This window comes from Artibeus jamaicensis, unplaced genomic scaffold (assembly GCF_021234435.1).
Source record: "Artibeus jamaicensis isolate MK-2021 breed Jamaican fruit bat unplaced genomic scaffold, CSHL_Jam_final contig_1803, whole genome shotgun sequence".
Classification (NCBI taxonomy): Eukaryota; Metazoa; Chordata; class Mammalia; order Chiroptera; family Phyllostomidae; genus Artibeus; species Artibeus jamaicensis.
Window position 1 is genome coordinate 2692184 of NW_026521356.1, and position 15778 is coordinate 2707961.

Sequence of the window (15778 nt, forward strand, 5' to 3'; positions counted from 1 at the left end):
GAAAGCAAACTAAGAGGACAGCTAGATCAGGAGCAGAACCATAAAAATGGAGATCACATGGAGGGTTACCAACAGGGGAGTGGGAAGAGGAGAAGGGGGGAGAAGGAGAAGAGGGGAGAAAATACAGAGAATAAGTAGCATAGACACTAGGTAGAAAATAGGGGGGAGGGCAAGGATAGTATGGGAAATAAAGAATCTAAAGAACTTGTGACACATGGACATAAACTAAAGGGGGGGATGATGGGAGAGGGGGTGTGCAGGGTGGAGGGGAATGAAGGGGGGAAATGGGACAACTGTAATGGCATAGTCAATAAAATATATTTTTTAAAAATCCTCTAAATTACCACCTTAAAATGCTATTAGGATAGATCACAAACCATTGGGACTTAACAACTCATCTGGAAGCTCAAAAGCAGGAGGAGACTGCTAGACTTTAGAATGTTGAGTTATTGCCAATTAGTATTGTTGAAGCTATGGAATGAGTCCTACATGACACAATAGAAAAATATTAAAATCAATGTATTTTCAAGAAGTTTTAACCGAGTTGAGAAAATAAGACTTAAAAATAAGAAAAGGACAATGTAATAGTAAGTATAATTAACTGTCAAAATTTAATAAGATGATAAGCCTGAGGAAGACATTCAATCAGAGTGTTCTGGGAAGACTAAAATTAAAGAATGAAGCAGAAGCCCATCTCCCCTGAAGAAGGAAGAAAATACTGCCCGGCTCTGCAAAGGCCTCAGGCCTCAAACAAAGACAGGAAGGCAAAGCTCTGACATCTAAGAGGAGGGCACAGGTAAACGTTGTACTGCAGCAGAAGGTGACCGCTGGTGAGTAGCTGGACCTACTCGCCCATGGGATGGTTCAGGATGGAATGCAGACAGACTCAAATGTCAGGATAAAGGGCCAAATCATGATTCAACAGGAGGGAGTTATTATTCATTAGTAAGTTGACAGTGATGACTTATGCAAGACTAGTCTACTCAATTTAATCAACACAGTTACCTCTTTTTACTCCAAAGAATACACAAAACACAGAGTTACTAGAGAATTATGGAAAACTTGGAATCCTTCTTAGAACACTAAAGAAGAGTTTCTCAACAGAGTCATCATTTTGATGATGTCAAAACTATTTTTGCTTTAATAATGTTAGAGTCTGCCTCAACCCAGCAATCCCACCTCTCACAGCCTAACACAGAATCCCTTCACTTGCATCTCCAGAACAAGGATCTCCTTGAAGCAGCACACCCTATTTACTTAATACCTGGAGCTAACATAGATGAAAAAGTACAATCCATACTAGACAATGTAAGGGAAGTTTTAATAAACAAAAATAATGAACAGAAATTACAAGAGCCACTGGGAAACACTACAGAGAAAAGTGTAAAATAACTTTTTAAGAATCTGTATCATATTATTGTAATTATACTGAGGACATTTAAACTAAGAACTTTTTTTGTACAATTTCTTAGCTAAAAACTTAACACTTTGGACCAGACAACTTTCAAAATCTTATCCAACAGTAAAAAAAAAACAGTAAGAGCGCAATACTGTAATTTTTAACATTTTTTAAATTGTTGTTCAAGTACAGTTGTCTCCATTTCCTTCCCAACACTCCCCACTGCTCCACCCTTGATCCTACCCCCCCTTTGGCTTTGTCCATGTGTCCTTTATATACATTCTTTGATGACCCTTCCTCTAATTTACCCCATTGTCCCTCTCCCCCTTCCCCTATGGTTACAGTCAGTTTGTTCTTTATTTCAATATCTCTGCTTATATTTTGCTTGCTTGTTTGTTTTGTTGATTAGGTTTCACTTATAGGCGAGATCATATGGTTGTCTTTCATTGCCTGGCTTATCAATCTTAGTACACTGTTGGTGGGAAGGAAGACTGGTGAAGCCACTGTGGAAAACAGTTTGGAATTTTCTTAGAAAACTAAAAATGGAACTGCCTTTTGACCCAGCAATTTCACTGCTGGGATTATACCCTAAGGATCCTGAGACACCCATTCAAAAGAACCTGTGCACCCCAATGTTTAGAGCAGCACAATTTACAATAGCCAAGTGCTGGAAGCAACCTAAGTGCCCATCAGTAAATGAATGGATCAAAAAACTGTGGTACATTTACACAATGGAATACTACACAGCAGAAAGAAAGAAGGAACTTCTACCCTTCTTGATAGCATGGATGGAACGAGTGTATCATGTTAAGTGAAATAAACACCATCATGTTTGCATAAAGCAAGCAAGGGATATCTGGGTAATTTAGAGGAATCAATTAACAAATCAGGTATTTAGCTATTATGTCAACACTAGAAAAATATGTCACAACCTATCCAATTCAGAACACACTTTCCTACATCAGTTGCATCTCAAGCTGTAATGCTCGCCCAAATCACTTGGGCATTTTATTACAATGCAGGCTCTGATTCAGCAGGTCTGGGGTGGGGCCTGAGATTCATCTCTTACAAGCTCCCAGGTGATGTGATGCTGCTGGCCCAGGACTGCAAGGCCCTAAAGAACTCTGGATTTTTCTATCAAGCTAGTTTTATCTTAACCAAGTAAAAGAAAATATTTAGTTAGTACCACAGCACACATTTTTGAAATTAAAAAAAGGGACAGAGGAAAACATGCTTGAGTTATCAACACTCCCTGTATACTCGTAAAACTAGATAACAAAATTACAGAAATGGGGAAATTCTCAAAAGATCACCTCCTCCTGCCTCTAAGTGCACAGAAGGGGAAACAGAGACTCCGAGAGGGGTATGACTTGACCGACTTCACTCACATAGGCAATTGATTTGCAGCAAGTACTAAAGCCTAGGCTGCCTGACACTTTGTGACGTGCTATTCCTAGCACTACCATCATTGGATTTTAAGAGATTCAATCTTTCATTCACAGACATGCCACTGTTGGCTTCATGGCCTTAGCAAAGGGGATTTTTTCTGGTTTAACCCAAATACAAGTCATGTTAAGTGCAAGCACACTTCAGCCCATGGCTTCACCACAGTCCTGTTGTTCCTCTGTTTAGCACTTAGATAACGCCACTAACAACACAGGTTGCCACACTGACCATATGGAAAATATCCTAGTCACTTCTCCATGATAAACACAATGGAAGAGTTGAATCATCACCAGTAGAAACCAAAATCATAAAATACATTAGTTGTGAATTGGGAATTTAAAAACAGAGCTAAAGCAATATTTGTATTAGTATTAGAGTGTGATAAGGTCTAGCAAAATGAACAATCCCCAGATAAGGATGTATGAAATAGGCTTCAGTGTATTTACAATCCAAAGGCCACAGTGGGACTTACTGAAAATAACCACCCACAGTTTTACCCGATTTTAACTTTCTCAGGGTTGGGGGACAGATAAGCACCAACCCTCTCTGTTGGACAGTGTTGGAACCCTGCAAAATGGTAGGGGCAATGAACCTGAAGATAAGTATGCCCAGGGTGTGCTGGGTGGGAAGGGGAAGGTGGGTGCTCTGCACACACTGTGCAGCTGATGCATGGCTTCTGGTTTAAGCCTCAGGGAAGGGAAATTGCAGAAAGTAGTTAAAGAAGCCTCTTCATCTCTCTGTGAAATCAAGGAGTGAATCAAGAATATGAACATTATACAGCTTTTAAATAAAGGACCAAACACAAAATTTTAACGTAGAACCAAGCAGTAATGGAATGAAAAAATCCCACTGACAAGTTGCTGGATAGCCATACAATCATCAAATTGCTTTTTTAAATAGTTTTTTCTTATTTTCAATTACAGCTGGCATACATTATTATATCATGTGTATACCCCAGTGCTTAGACATTACACAATTTCATAACTGATCCTGATAAATCTTGCACCCATCTGACACCATACATAGTTATTAGACTATTATTGACTATATCTTGTATGCCGTACTTTATATCCCCATAATTATTCTATAATAATCAATTTGTACTTCTTAATCCCTTCACCTTTTTTGCCCATCCCACCAACCCCCTTCCCATCTTGCAAGCATCAACACATTCTGTATCTATGATTCCATTTCTGTTCTGCTTGCTTGTTCATTTTGTTTTGTATATTCAATTGTTGACAGATATGTATTTACTGCTATTTTATTGTTTATGTTTTTTATTTTCTTCTCCTTAAAAAAGACTCTAACATTTCCAGTAATACTGTTTTGGTGGTGATGAACTCCTTTAGATTATTCTTGTCTGGGAAGCTCTTTATATGGCCTTCAATTCTAAATGATAGCTTTGCTGGGTAGAGTAATTTGGCTATAGGTTCTTGCTTTTCATCACTTTGAATATTTCTTGCCAGTCTCTTCTAGCCTGCAAAGTTTAAGAAATCAGCTGTCTTATGGGAGCTCCCTTGTAGGTATCTAGCTGCTTTTCTCTTTCTACTTTTAAGATTCTGTCTTTGTCTTTAACTTTTGGCATTTTAATTATGATGTGTCTTATTGTGGGCCTCTTTGGGTTCATCTTGTTTGGGACTCTCTGTGCTTCTTGGACTTGTATGTCTATTTCCTTCACCAGGTTAGGGATGTTTTCTGTCCTTATTGTTTCACATAGGTTTTCAATTTTTTGCTATCTCTTATCTTCTTCTGGCATCTCTATGATGCCAATTTTGGTATGCTTGAAGTTTTTCTAGAGGCTCCTTACACTATCCTCATTTTTTGGATTGTTTTTTCCTTATTGTTGTTCTGAATGGTTGTTTTTTTGGTTACTTATATTGCAGGTTGCTGATTCGATTCTCAGCTTCATCCTCTCTACTGTTGAATCTACTAGATGCAAAATTCAAAACACTGGTTATAAGGATACTCAATGAACTTAGTGAAACCCTCAATAGCATAAAGAAAAAAACCAGTCAGAAATAAAGAATACACTAACTGAAATGACAGAGTAAAAAAATTCCACAGACAAGTTGCTGGGTAGTCATAAAATTATCAAACTTAAGTATAAGGTAAAAGTAAATAGCAAGCAACCTGGAAACGACAGATAACCAATGTGACTCCTCCACCCAACATCACCACCACTCTCACTAGTGGGGAGTAGGGTCAAAACCTGCATCTGAGGTAGCCAGTGTAGGGCTTGACTCCTAGGTCTACTGACTACAAAGTGAACTTAACCTCTTTGAATTTCAATTACTTCATTTTTAAAATAGTGATAATCCTACCTTGAAATGTGGTTCTTAGTATTACATGAGATGGTGCACATTAGATTCCTGGCCACCATTGGCACTTCGGAAACCAAACTCCTACCTAGATAATCCATTTGTTCATCCCACAAATATTTATGGAGCTCTGGCAATGCCCCAGCTGCTGCTATGATAGGAAGATTCAGCAGTTACAAAAGGACGAAGTCTTTGCCCTCAAGCAGTTTATACTCTAATGGAAGGGTGGGAAAAGATGATGAGTACATAATAAAAATATATTTTTAGCAGGTGGAAAAAAGTGCCAGGAAGGGGAAAAAGGCAGGGTGAGGGGACGCAGTGCAGAAAGCACCCTTATGAAAGGGTTTCCTAAAAGGCCACACAACAATATGAGCATCCCCAAAGTGTGCAACTGCTGCAGACATTACCTGCACAGTGGAGTGTAGAAATGCCACTGTGTAAAGCATTGGCTTCCACATGGGTAAATTACTGATATCCAGGAGGTCTTGATTAATTCCTGCGAACGTTCTTTTCAAACCTGCACGTATGCCTTGGGGTGGCTCATTAGTGAATTTGAGAGAAGTCTGTCATAAAAAGCAAATGGTAATTTTATTTATATAAATTACTGTAAAGGATAAACAGAAATTACAATATGTCAGACAATAATAAACTTATGGTACATAAAATGTGACATTGATCAGAGCTGAAACCCAATAAATTAGTCCTAAGTTTTAGAACTCTTGGGTAGAAGAAGAGTTCTCGGTGATTAGAGGAAACAATTTTGCAGTGCCAACCCCACTGGACCAAAAAGCCTGTTGTGTTTGCATCCTTCCATGATGCCAGTTATGCTATCTTTATTTGTGTAATTCTCAAGAAAAAGACACTTATCTCCTAATAACAAACCTGGAGCAATGTAATTGGAAATCGATCGTGGGGCTCGGTGGTTATCCACACTCGGAAAGAATCATCATTGGCTTCAGTGGTAATTATTGTCTCTAACAATTCTTCCATGAATTCCAGGCCAAGGTGACAATTTTGCAGTAATACCCAGCCACCCTGCATTCCAAAATGATTTCATATTAATTTCTTGTAACTTTTTTGGTATGATTTTAATAAGAACAAAATGTACAAATACATTGTTTTTAAACCTTTGCTTAAGGCATGTGAAAACTTTTGAGTCTATATTTTTAATGAAATTACTGTATGTCGAAACAATAATTTCTCCTGCTACTGACAAAGCTGTTCACATGGACTCAAGTGGCTCAGAGTGACTGGATTCTGCCACCCAGCAGGGAACAGAAACTGAACTACAGTCAAACTTGCATAAGTGCAGTGTGTGCACCATCTAATGGTGGGAATGGGGATTCTGGAATTTGTAACTTAAATTGTTCTTCCTACAGTAACTCAGAACTGACTTACCCCTAAACTATAGTCACAAAGAGGCGCCATCCTCTCATGAAAGTTGTATTCAGTGAATTTTATGACATTTGCTACCATAAATACTAAATTTAATTTTTTGTCATCATTCTTCCTGTAATTCCCACTCTTATGGGAAGAGTGATAACAAAAAATTTAACAAAACTTAAGTATTTAACAAAACTTATTAAATAACTATCTAAATACTTGATAAAAAACTATCTTTAACAATATAATTCACATAACCAGCACTCCTGTGTGAGGAAATAGTTTAATACCCAGACAACATTTTGTCCCCCTTACATGACAAGATCAGATTAAATACAGCTACAAAATATGAAGCATAATAAAGATATGATAAGGTTTGTGTATTATGCTTTCTAATGTAAGAGAAAATGCAATATAGAGTGGCTTAAACAGCAAAGAGTTTGTGTTGGTCTAGACAACTGAGATGTCCGGGGAAGATGGACTTTACAGGCAGTTTGTGCCTTCATAGACCCAGTTAACTTCTGGTTCCCCACTCTGCATTCCACAGGGTCAGCTTTACCCTACGTCCCGTCCCCAGTGGCAATGTGGCTACAGTGGGTCACTTTCCTCCCCCCAATAATGCTATTATTATCAGTACTTATCCCACCTTGAGAAACAGCACATAAAAGTTGTAACAGCTAGTATTTCAAAGGTGGTAAATGTAAATGCACTTTCTAAAAAGTTTCTCACTTGTAAAAACTAAAGAAATTATTTAGGGCTTGAAGTTCAACTGTCAAGTCACTCAAGTAAGTGAATCATTCAATGTGAGTAAAACCAATTATATGTAATTGCTTTGATATATATAAATGAAATATATTATTGAATTTGATTAAGTGATAAAAATTATGGCTTAGAGCACCTGAGAATTAATGACCAGGGAAAACTTTTGATGACCCAAGCAGAGTTTTAGCCCATTAACACTCTGTAGTCATTAATTCCTGGGAAAAATTGCATCAAAGTTGCTACAAACATTATGAGATAAAAAGCTTAAAAACAAACCAAGATCTTATCTTATTTTCATAAATTGTGCAATTTCTTAACTACAGCTGAAATTGCTATCTACCAAGCATTACTAGAAAACTAATGTCCTGTGCATTTATTAGGTGTGACAGAAAGCGTTTTTCAACAGTCTATCCGGTATGCAATTTCCAATAAAAACCATTAACAATATTTAAATATGCCATCCTCAAATATGTCTTATTTGGCCCAAACTATCCATTAATGAGAAATGAAAGTATAATTTTAACCAAAAATTGAAGTTTAACTGTTTCAATGTGTCACTCCTTAGCATTATCTATTAATACTGATCATGAAATTCTAAGACTGCTAGTAGCTACATCCTTGGGAACTGGAGCATGTGTATGACATAACTGTCCAAAAAATTAGTAAAAACATGCCCTGACCAGTGTGGTTTAGTTGGCTGGGCACTGTCCTGCCAAGTGAAAGGTGGCTGATTCGATTCCCAGTCAGAGCAGAGGCCTGGGCTGCAGGTTTGGTCCCCAGGTGAGGTGTGTATGAGCAGTAACTGATGGATGTTCCTTCCTTTCTCATGTTGATGTTTCTCTCCCTGTATTTCTCCTTCCCTTCCCCTCTCTAAAACTAACTAGATAAAAAATCTTTTTAAATAATGAAAATAAAACGGAGCATATAAAATAGAAAATGAAACAAGCTTTTTGTGGGGATGTCTGAAGCCAACTAGCCTGAGGTTTTAAATTCACAGATAATCAAAGGTTGACTATATACACATAAAGAAAAGTAGGAAGAATCACTGAGCACCACAGGCAGGGTGCTGCCTTGTCACTGCGGCAGCCCTAGACAGGCCTGATGGCTAGAGGGGCAAGAGCGAAGATGCTGCACTCGAAGTGTTTGTTTCTTGCTTCATACCTGCTGCATTGACATCTGAATCAGCTTTCGAGCATGTACTTCTTGTCCTTGCCCCATGGAGATGGTTCTGCACTCTGTGATACAGGAGAAGGTTCATTATGTTAAAACATAAATTTTATAACAGGACTGGGACAAAACATTAATTTCTGAATGGTCATAGCCTCCCTAGGAAGGAGCTGTTATTACTCAAACAGGTCTGGCCTTGGGTAGTGTTGATGAGAGAAATCAGTGGAGCAGTAACTGGAGGAACCACCAGGAGAGGGAAGAGCAAGGAAAACCAGACAAAAGGCACAAGTTGTGGGGTCTTTGGGGATAATGAGAAGGAAGACTGATGGTGGTAGAGGCAGCTATGATATTATAAATATTCAAAGGGAAGGAGGATTTTTACATTTTGTTGTATGTTTTGATGAGAAACCTCCGTGGTATTATTTTACAGATGCGTCAGGAAAGCTTTAATTGAATTTTTATTCTTTTAGGATGTCATGCTTGCAGTGTTTCTGTCTGTTTTGTTTTTGTTTGCATGTTTGTCCATTTTCTGAGATGGAACTTGAGGCGGCTCAGCCCAACGTGGGCCACATTCAGGTTAAATCTCCACCTCGGAAGTGAGAGGGAAGAGAAAGTGGAGGTCATTCGGATGTGTGATTATAATTCAGGGGAGAATACACCACTTAGGTTCATAAGTACATTTGATGTCCCAGGCAGAGAACCACATTCATGTCCTGCCATTTGAATTCACTAAATTGAAGAAATCTATGAATCATGCTTGTGAAACTCAAACTGGAAATTAACTTTTAAGCACGCCTTTGTGGACCCAGATTTTCTTGAGTTTGGGAGGCATGATCTCGGCCTGGGGAAAGGAGGCCAGTGGAGAGGTTGTGAAGCAGCATATGGTCTGCCCTACTCGGCTGGGTGAGTCTGACTCAGAAAAACAGGCTGCTGTGGTTGGGCAGTGAGGCTACAAGGGACTGGAAAAACTCAAGGGATAGGGAGGGAACCAGAGAAGAAGTTTTCAGAATACACCATTTAAATGACACTGTGTGGTTAATGGCCAGAGAATCCATTAGGGTTTGTAGGTGCAACATGAGGGATCCAGGGCCCCAGGGGGAAACTTTGCAATGGGTGCCTGAGAGAGCACTGCTTGGAGAATCAGGAATTGCCATGGGCCAAGGCTACTAAACAAAGCTGGACACCCCCCACAAGGCCCATGATCTCTCCTGCTCAAGTGGAACCAGGCACTGTTTCCACGGGCATCTGAGAAGAATCCATACAGCCTATAAAAGGAGAAGAAATGTATTTTATTGATTATACCATTACAGTTGTCCCATTCACCCCCTTCATTCCCCTGTACCCTACATACCCCCTCCCCCCACACTCCCCTCCTTTAGTTCATGTCCACATGTCATAAGTTTTTTAGCTTCTACATTTCCCACACTACTCTTGCCCTCCCCCTGTCTATTTCCTCCCCACCATCTATGCTACTTATTCTCTGTACCTTCTCCCCCCTTTTCCTCCTCCCATTCCCCTGTTGCTGACTCTTCATATGATCTCCATTTTTGTGGCTCTACTCCTGATCTAGCTGTCCACTTAGTTTGCTTTTGTTTTAGGTGTGGTTGTTAATAACTGTGAGTGTGCTGTCATTTTACTGTTCATATTTTTATCGTCTTTTTCTTAGATAAGTCCTTTTAACATTTCATATAATAAGGGCTTGGTGATGGTGAACTCTTTGAACCTGACCTTATCTGAGAAGCGCTTTACCAAGCCATTATTAGATGATATGTTAAAGGGACTTATGTAAGAAAAAGATCAAAACTATGAACATTAAAATGCCAATAAATTCACAACTATTAACAACTGAATCTGAAAAAGGAAAAATAAACTAAGCAAACAAACAGAACAGAAACAGAATCATAGGTATGGTGATCATTTGAAGGATTATCAGCTGGGAAGGTGAAGGGAGAGAATGGGAGAAAAGGTACAGGTATTAAAAAGTAAAACTCCATAGGTATAGAATAGATATGTGGATATTAAGAACAGTATAGGAAGTGGAGTAGCCAAAGAACTTACACACATGACCCATGGACATGAACTGAGGGGGTATTGTGGGGGGGGGTTGAGGGGGTAACTGGTGGAAGGGGCAAAAGGGGAAAATTGGGATAACTGCAATAGCATAATCAGTAAAGTACATTTTAAAAAAGAAAAAAAAAAGAAGAAGAAATGGGAGGTGGGCCCTGGGTGGGAGGAGCCTCTGGATGGTACCAAGAAATACTGAACACTTCTCACACTGGAGACACACAAGTGCCCTGTGGGTCAACAGGGTTAGGCTGATACGGACAAAACGTATAAACACGTGAATGTGAGCCAAGATCTATCTCCTCTCCTTCAACTCGGAAATAATACACCTTCTGAAAAGAACTCGTGTTTTTTCAAGTGACCTGATTTTCTTCTATTGATCTCCAGGTTTGGGGTCGTCGAGAAAAGACTTAAGAGACAGAATCTGACCGCTTTTCCACATCTCTACTTTTGTTCCCCTGGTTCAAATGACTGTCACCTTTTGCCTGGATTTTTGCAATAGCCACCTAACTGGGGGCCTCACTCCCACTGTTATCCCCTAACAGCTTTTTTTCCCACTGCCTACAGAAGGATACTGACAAGCTCTAAATCAGATTATGTCTATCCTCTGCTCAGAACCCTCTAATGGATTCCCATTTCATTCAAAGCAAAATCTAAAACCCAATCCAAAGTTCTTACCTACAGCCTCTAAGGCCCTACACAATCGACCCCCACTGCAGCCACACTACACACACTACACACACACACACACACACACACACACACACACACACACACACACCTTTTCTTACCTCACCACTCTTCCCCTCATTCATTCATTTTTCTCCTGCTGCACTGGCCTCTTCTGTTCCCTCCGCCTGAAATGTGTTTCTTTGTCAGAGGCATTGACTCACTTGCTTCACATGTCGGGTCTTCCTCACCCCCTCAACCAGGCCTTCCCTCACCATCCCACCTAAAACATCACCCCCCGCCCCATCGCTCTGCCCTTTCCCCACCTTTCTTCGCATGTTATATAGTTTTCTTAGCATGGTATATACTTAGCACAGTATATACTTGCTTATCAACTTTTGTCTGCTTTGCCCCCACACTAGAACGTCAGATCCAAGAGAGAAAGGACTTAGATCAGCACCTAGACAGTGTATGGCCCTCAGTAGACGCTCAAAAGTTATTTTCTTAAACTTTTAAAATTGATATATAGCCCTGGCTAGTGTGGCTCAGTGGACTGAGTGCTGGCCTGTGAATCAAAGGGTCACTGGTTCGATTCCAAGTCAGGGCACATGCCTGGGTTTCGGGCCAGGTCCCCAGTGGAGGTTGTATGAGAGGCAAACACACACTGATGTTTCTCTCCTTCTCTCTCACTCTCTTTTCCCCTCTCTCTAAAAATAAATAAATAATATTTAAAAAAATTTGATATATAATTCATATATCACATTAAAGTATGCAAGTTGAATTATGTTTTTAGTATATTCATAATGTTGTAGAGTAATTGCTATTATCTAATCTCAGAACATTTTCCTCAGCCCCAAAAAAACCTCAAACTCATTAACAGTGACCCCTCAACCCCTGCACTCACTGCAAAAACCACAGAGAATCGACAAGCCAAAGTGTCTTCTCTGAGATCAGCAAACTGACACCACGAGGGGATTCTCAGAGACAACCAAGCAGGGAACGCAGCGTAATTACTCTCTCGATCTGGGGTTGGGTTGCATTTTTTATTTTTTGGTTGCTTGTATTTGAGAGACTTTAGTAATATTTCCCCTGCCTTTCTCTTTCATTCCAAAATTAGGCTTGTGTCTCTTTTACTTTTCCTTTCTTAAAAAAAAAACACTTAATTTCTAATTAAGCAATATATAGTCATAGTGAGAGCTTTGGAAAATATAGTAGAGTATAAAGAAAAAAATTAAAATCACCAATATCCCTCCCTAGAGACCTTCATTCTATTCTTTTTTAATATGCACAATTCACAATCCCTTACCCTCATTTCAAAATTCAAAGCACTCTGAAAACTGAAAATTTTGCCATAAAATTATTTTAGTGGCAAACACTGACCTGAATGGACATGAGGCTATTTATAGTCTTTGATTTATCACTATCTTTATGAATATTAATACTCTTCTCTGCAGTGTATTATAGAATGTGTGGAATACTAAAAGCTGGAAAAATTTCATTTCTGAAACGTATCTGGCTTTTGAATAAGAAACTGTATGCTGATCTATGTATGTGTGTATTAAATATATACATATCACACATTACATACAGACATAAAATACCAGATGCCTCTACTTCTCACTGCCAGCATATTGTGAGCATTTTACTGCCATTAAATGCTATTGGAAAGCAGTTTTTATGGTGATACAGTATTCCTTAATGCTGCTCATTCAGCCATGACCCTTTTGTACATTTGAGACATTTCCAATTTTTAACATTAAAAATAGCATTAGATTAAATTAAACATCTTTGCTTATATATCTTGATGTGTATCTCTCAGTATTATTTCAACTTATTTCTTATTCCTGTTAAGTCTAATAGTTTTTCAGTTTTTTTCTTAGGAGAAATTCTTACATATTACATTCCCTTCCAGGTAGGGTACTTGGAACAAAGCACACAAACCACTTTAACGAGGTTTCGTGATGTATACAAAGGAGGACTGCTGGTGTCCTGGCCGCAGCGGAACGCTGTGATTCCTAACCAACTCTTCTCCTCAGTTGTGCTTTAACTTACAGTGCTTCTGACATTCAGAAAGTAGTCTTAAAACTTTATCCAAATTATCTATCTTGTCCCTCTCATTTTGGACTCTGGTATTATGATTAAGGAAATCTCAGACACTGCAATACAAATAGAAGTATTCAATATATTCTTTTATTTTCTATAGCTTAATTTAAGCCATATAAACCTTAATCAGTGTAGAATTTTACTTTGGAGTTTAATGTGAAGTAAAACTCTTACTTTTTCCACAACTTCAACATTGTTTATTTAATTCATTTACCCTCCACTGATTTGAAATGTGAATCTTATCATAGACTAACCTAATATATATACTAGAATCTAATTTGGGGCCTTTTATTTTACTGTGTTGATTTGTTTATCTACTCTGAGCCATGCTCATACTGATTAAATTATCTCAATTTGATAGTTTTAAGAACCTGGTAGTGTTCACTCCCCATTATTCTTTTTCCCTTTCAAGCTCTCTGGGCTATTCTTGTCCTTTTATTGTTCTAGACGATCTAAGATCCCTCTCTTATCCCATTAGAAGAAAATACTGTTGGAATTTCAATTAGACTTGCATTCAATTTATAGATTAATTTAGAGACTATTGACATCTTTATAATATTGAATCTTTAGCCTGAGAATGTGGTTTAACTCTCCATTATTTTATCCTACTTTTATGTCTATAAGAAAGTTTTATAGTTTTCTTCTAATGGCTATTTTAAAAATTGTTGCTCAGTTTTACTTTTATTGCTATACTGAATGGGATTTTTACATTTCATTTTATACAATGCTTCATTGATTTTTTAACGTATTTATTTTGTGACCAGCCACCTTCCTGAACTATCCTGTTGAGTCTATTAGTTTTTCAGTTGATTCATTTTTTTAGTTAGATGATTACACTATCTGAGAATAAGGAGGATGTTTGCCCCTACTTTCCCATAGTTACATCTTTTACTTATTATTCTTACAATACATTAGCTACATCTTCCACAACAATGCTAACTACTAGTGGTGGTAGCAGACATCTCTATCTTCTTCCCAACGCCAGTGTGCATGTCTCTAGTCGGTCATCACTGAGTATGATGGTGATGCCTGAAGTTCATATTCATCACCACGTTAACTAGATATTTTTTATTTACGCTTTTTAACAGCCAGATAAAAAATTAACTTTTTATACAATGCTTTTTTAGCATCTATCAAGGTAATAATATGATGGCTTAAGGGACAGGCTTTTACTTATTGTTGTGGTAAGATTTTTTATTATCATACCTTTCTTATTTCAACTATGCATTTCTACTTGGTCAGGATACATTATTATTTTTTTTGGACTGTTACACTGAATTCTTCTTGTTTGCATTTTAGCTAAGATCCTTATATTTGTATCTATAATTTGATTCTGTATTTTTCTTTCTTTTATGCAGTTACTAGCTTGGTCTGTTTTTGATATCAGAATAATGCTATTCCCTTAAAATAAAAAGGAAAATGTATCTTATTTTACCATGTTCTAGAATGGAATACAGCATGTGAAAGTGTTGAAAGACATCAAAAAAATATCATCCAAAAAAAATATATCATCCAAACTCAGAGCCTTTGCTGAAGTAATAATTTCAAAACTTCTAATTTTCCCTCATTTTCATAATTAGCCTATTCAGATTTTTCTACCTTTCCTGAGATAATTTTGTAAATTTGTATTTTTTACAAATTAGTTAATTTTAATGATATTAAAGTTTTTATCATAATTATATATCATTCTCTTGTTATTTAAATTTTTATCTATGTACATCATTCTCATTCATTCTTTTGTATATTTGTGAGTCTGTGTTTCATTTGTTCTCTTTTATTTGTGTTTGGATTCTGTTTTTAAACCTGCCCTTCCCCTGCTACCCCGCCCTCCCCCACCTAGGATCCTGGTAGAGTCCTCATGCTAAATCCATGGGTTTTCTACCCTTGCGCAGGCACCCAGTGCTTTTGTGCAGAACTTATCTGCTCCAAATCTCTCACTGCAGAGCTTGAAAGGCACCAGACAGTATCCATTGTGAGGTTTCCTTCTCTTCTTTTCCTACAAAAACTTATTTGATTGGTTCAGTCCTTCAAGATGCTGTCAGGTAACTGGTTAATTTGTCCAGCAAAGGCAGAGAGAAGGAATAAAGGAAGAGAGCACTAAAGTGAAGCTTCCCAGCGAGTCCTGAATCCGATCTGTCACCAGCTAGCTCTCTGGCCTCACATTGAGACCTTAGTTTCCCCAGCTGTAAAATAAGGTATATAGCTGGATTTCAAGATTGCCAGAGTCCGATTTACCTTGAGCATTCTATGATTATCTGTTATCCAATTATCCAAATAAAATATTTCTAGTTGAAACTAGATTAATATGGCATTCTGTCTACATAATTGTTTCATTTTCACAGCTATTTGGGGAATTTTTAACCCAAAGCAGTGATAGCATGTGACTTTCTAACATTCCTAAAAATGATTTAGGGAATAGTTCTTTATAACTTCACTGAGTCCTTCAGTATCAAAATCAAATCTACTT

The 15778-nt window shown here is 38.0% G+C and overlaps 1 protein-coding gene across 1 annotated transcript in view; it reads right to left on the reverse strand.

The window, feature by feature from the left end:
* DNAH8 (dynein axonemal heavy chain 8) overlaps nucleotides 1–15778 on the reverse strand; it is a 313373-nt gene that overhangs the window by 52121 nt on the left and 245474 nt on the right. The window contains exons 80-82 of the mRNA XM_053671408.1: nucleotides 8470–8543; nucleotides 6046–6198; nucleotides 5571–5726 (exon numbers count right to left, since the gene is read on the reverse strand). Of these exons, the coding sequence (XP_053527383.1) occupies nucleotides 5571–5726; nucleotides 6046–6198; nucleotides 8470–8543 (383 nt within the window). The remainder of the gene's footprint in view (nucleotides 1–5570; nucleotides 5727–6045; nucleotides 6199–8469; nucleotides 8544–15778) is intronic.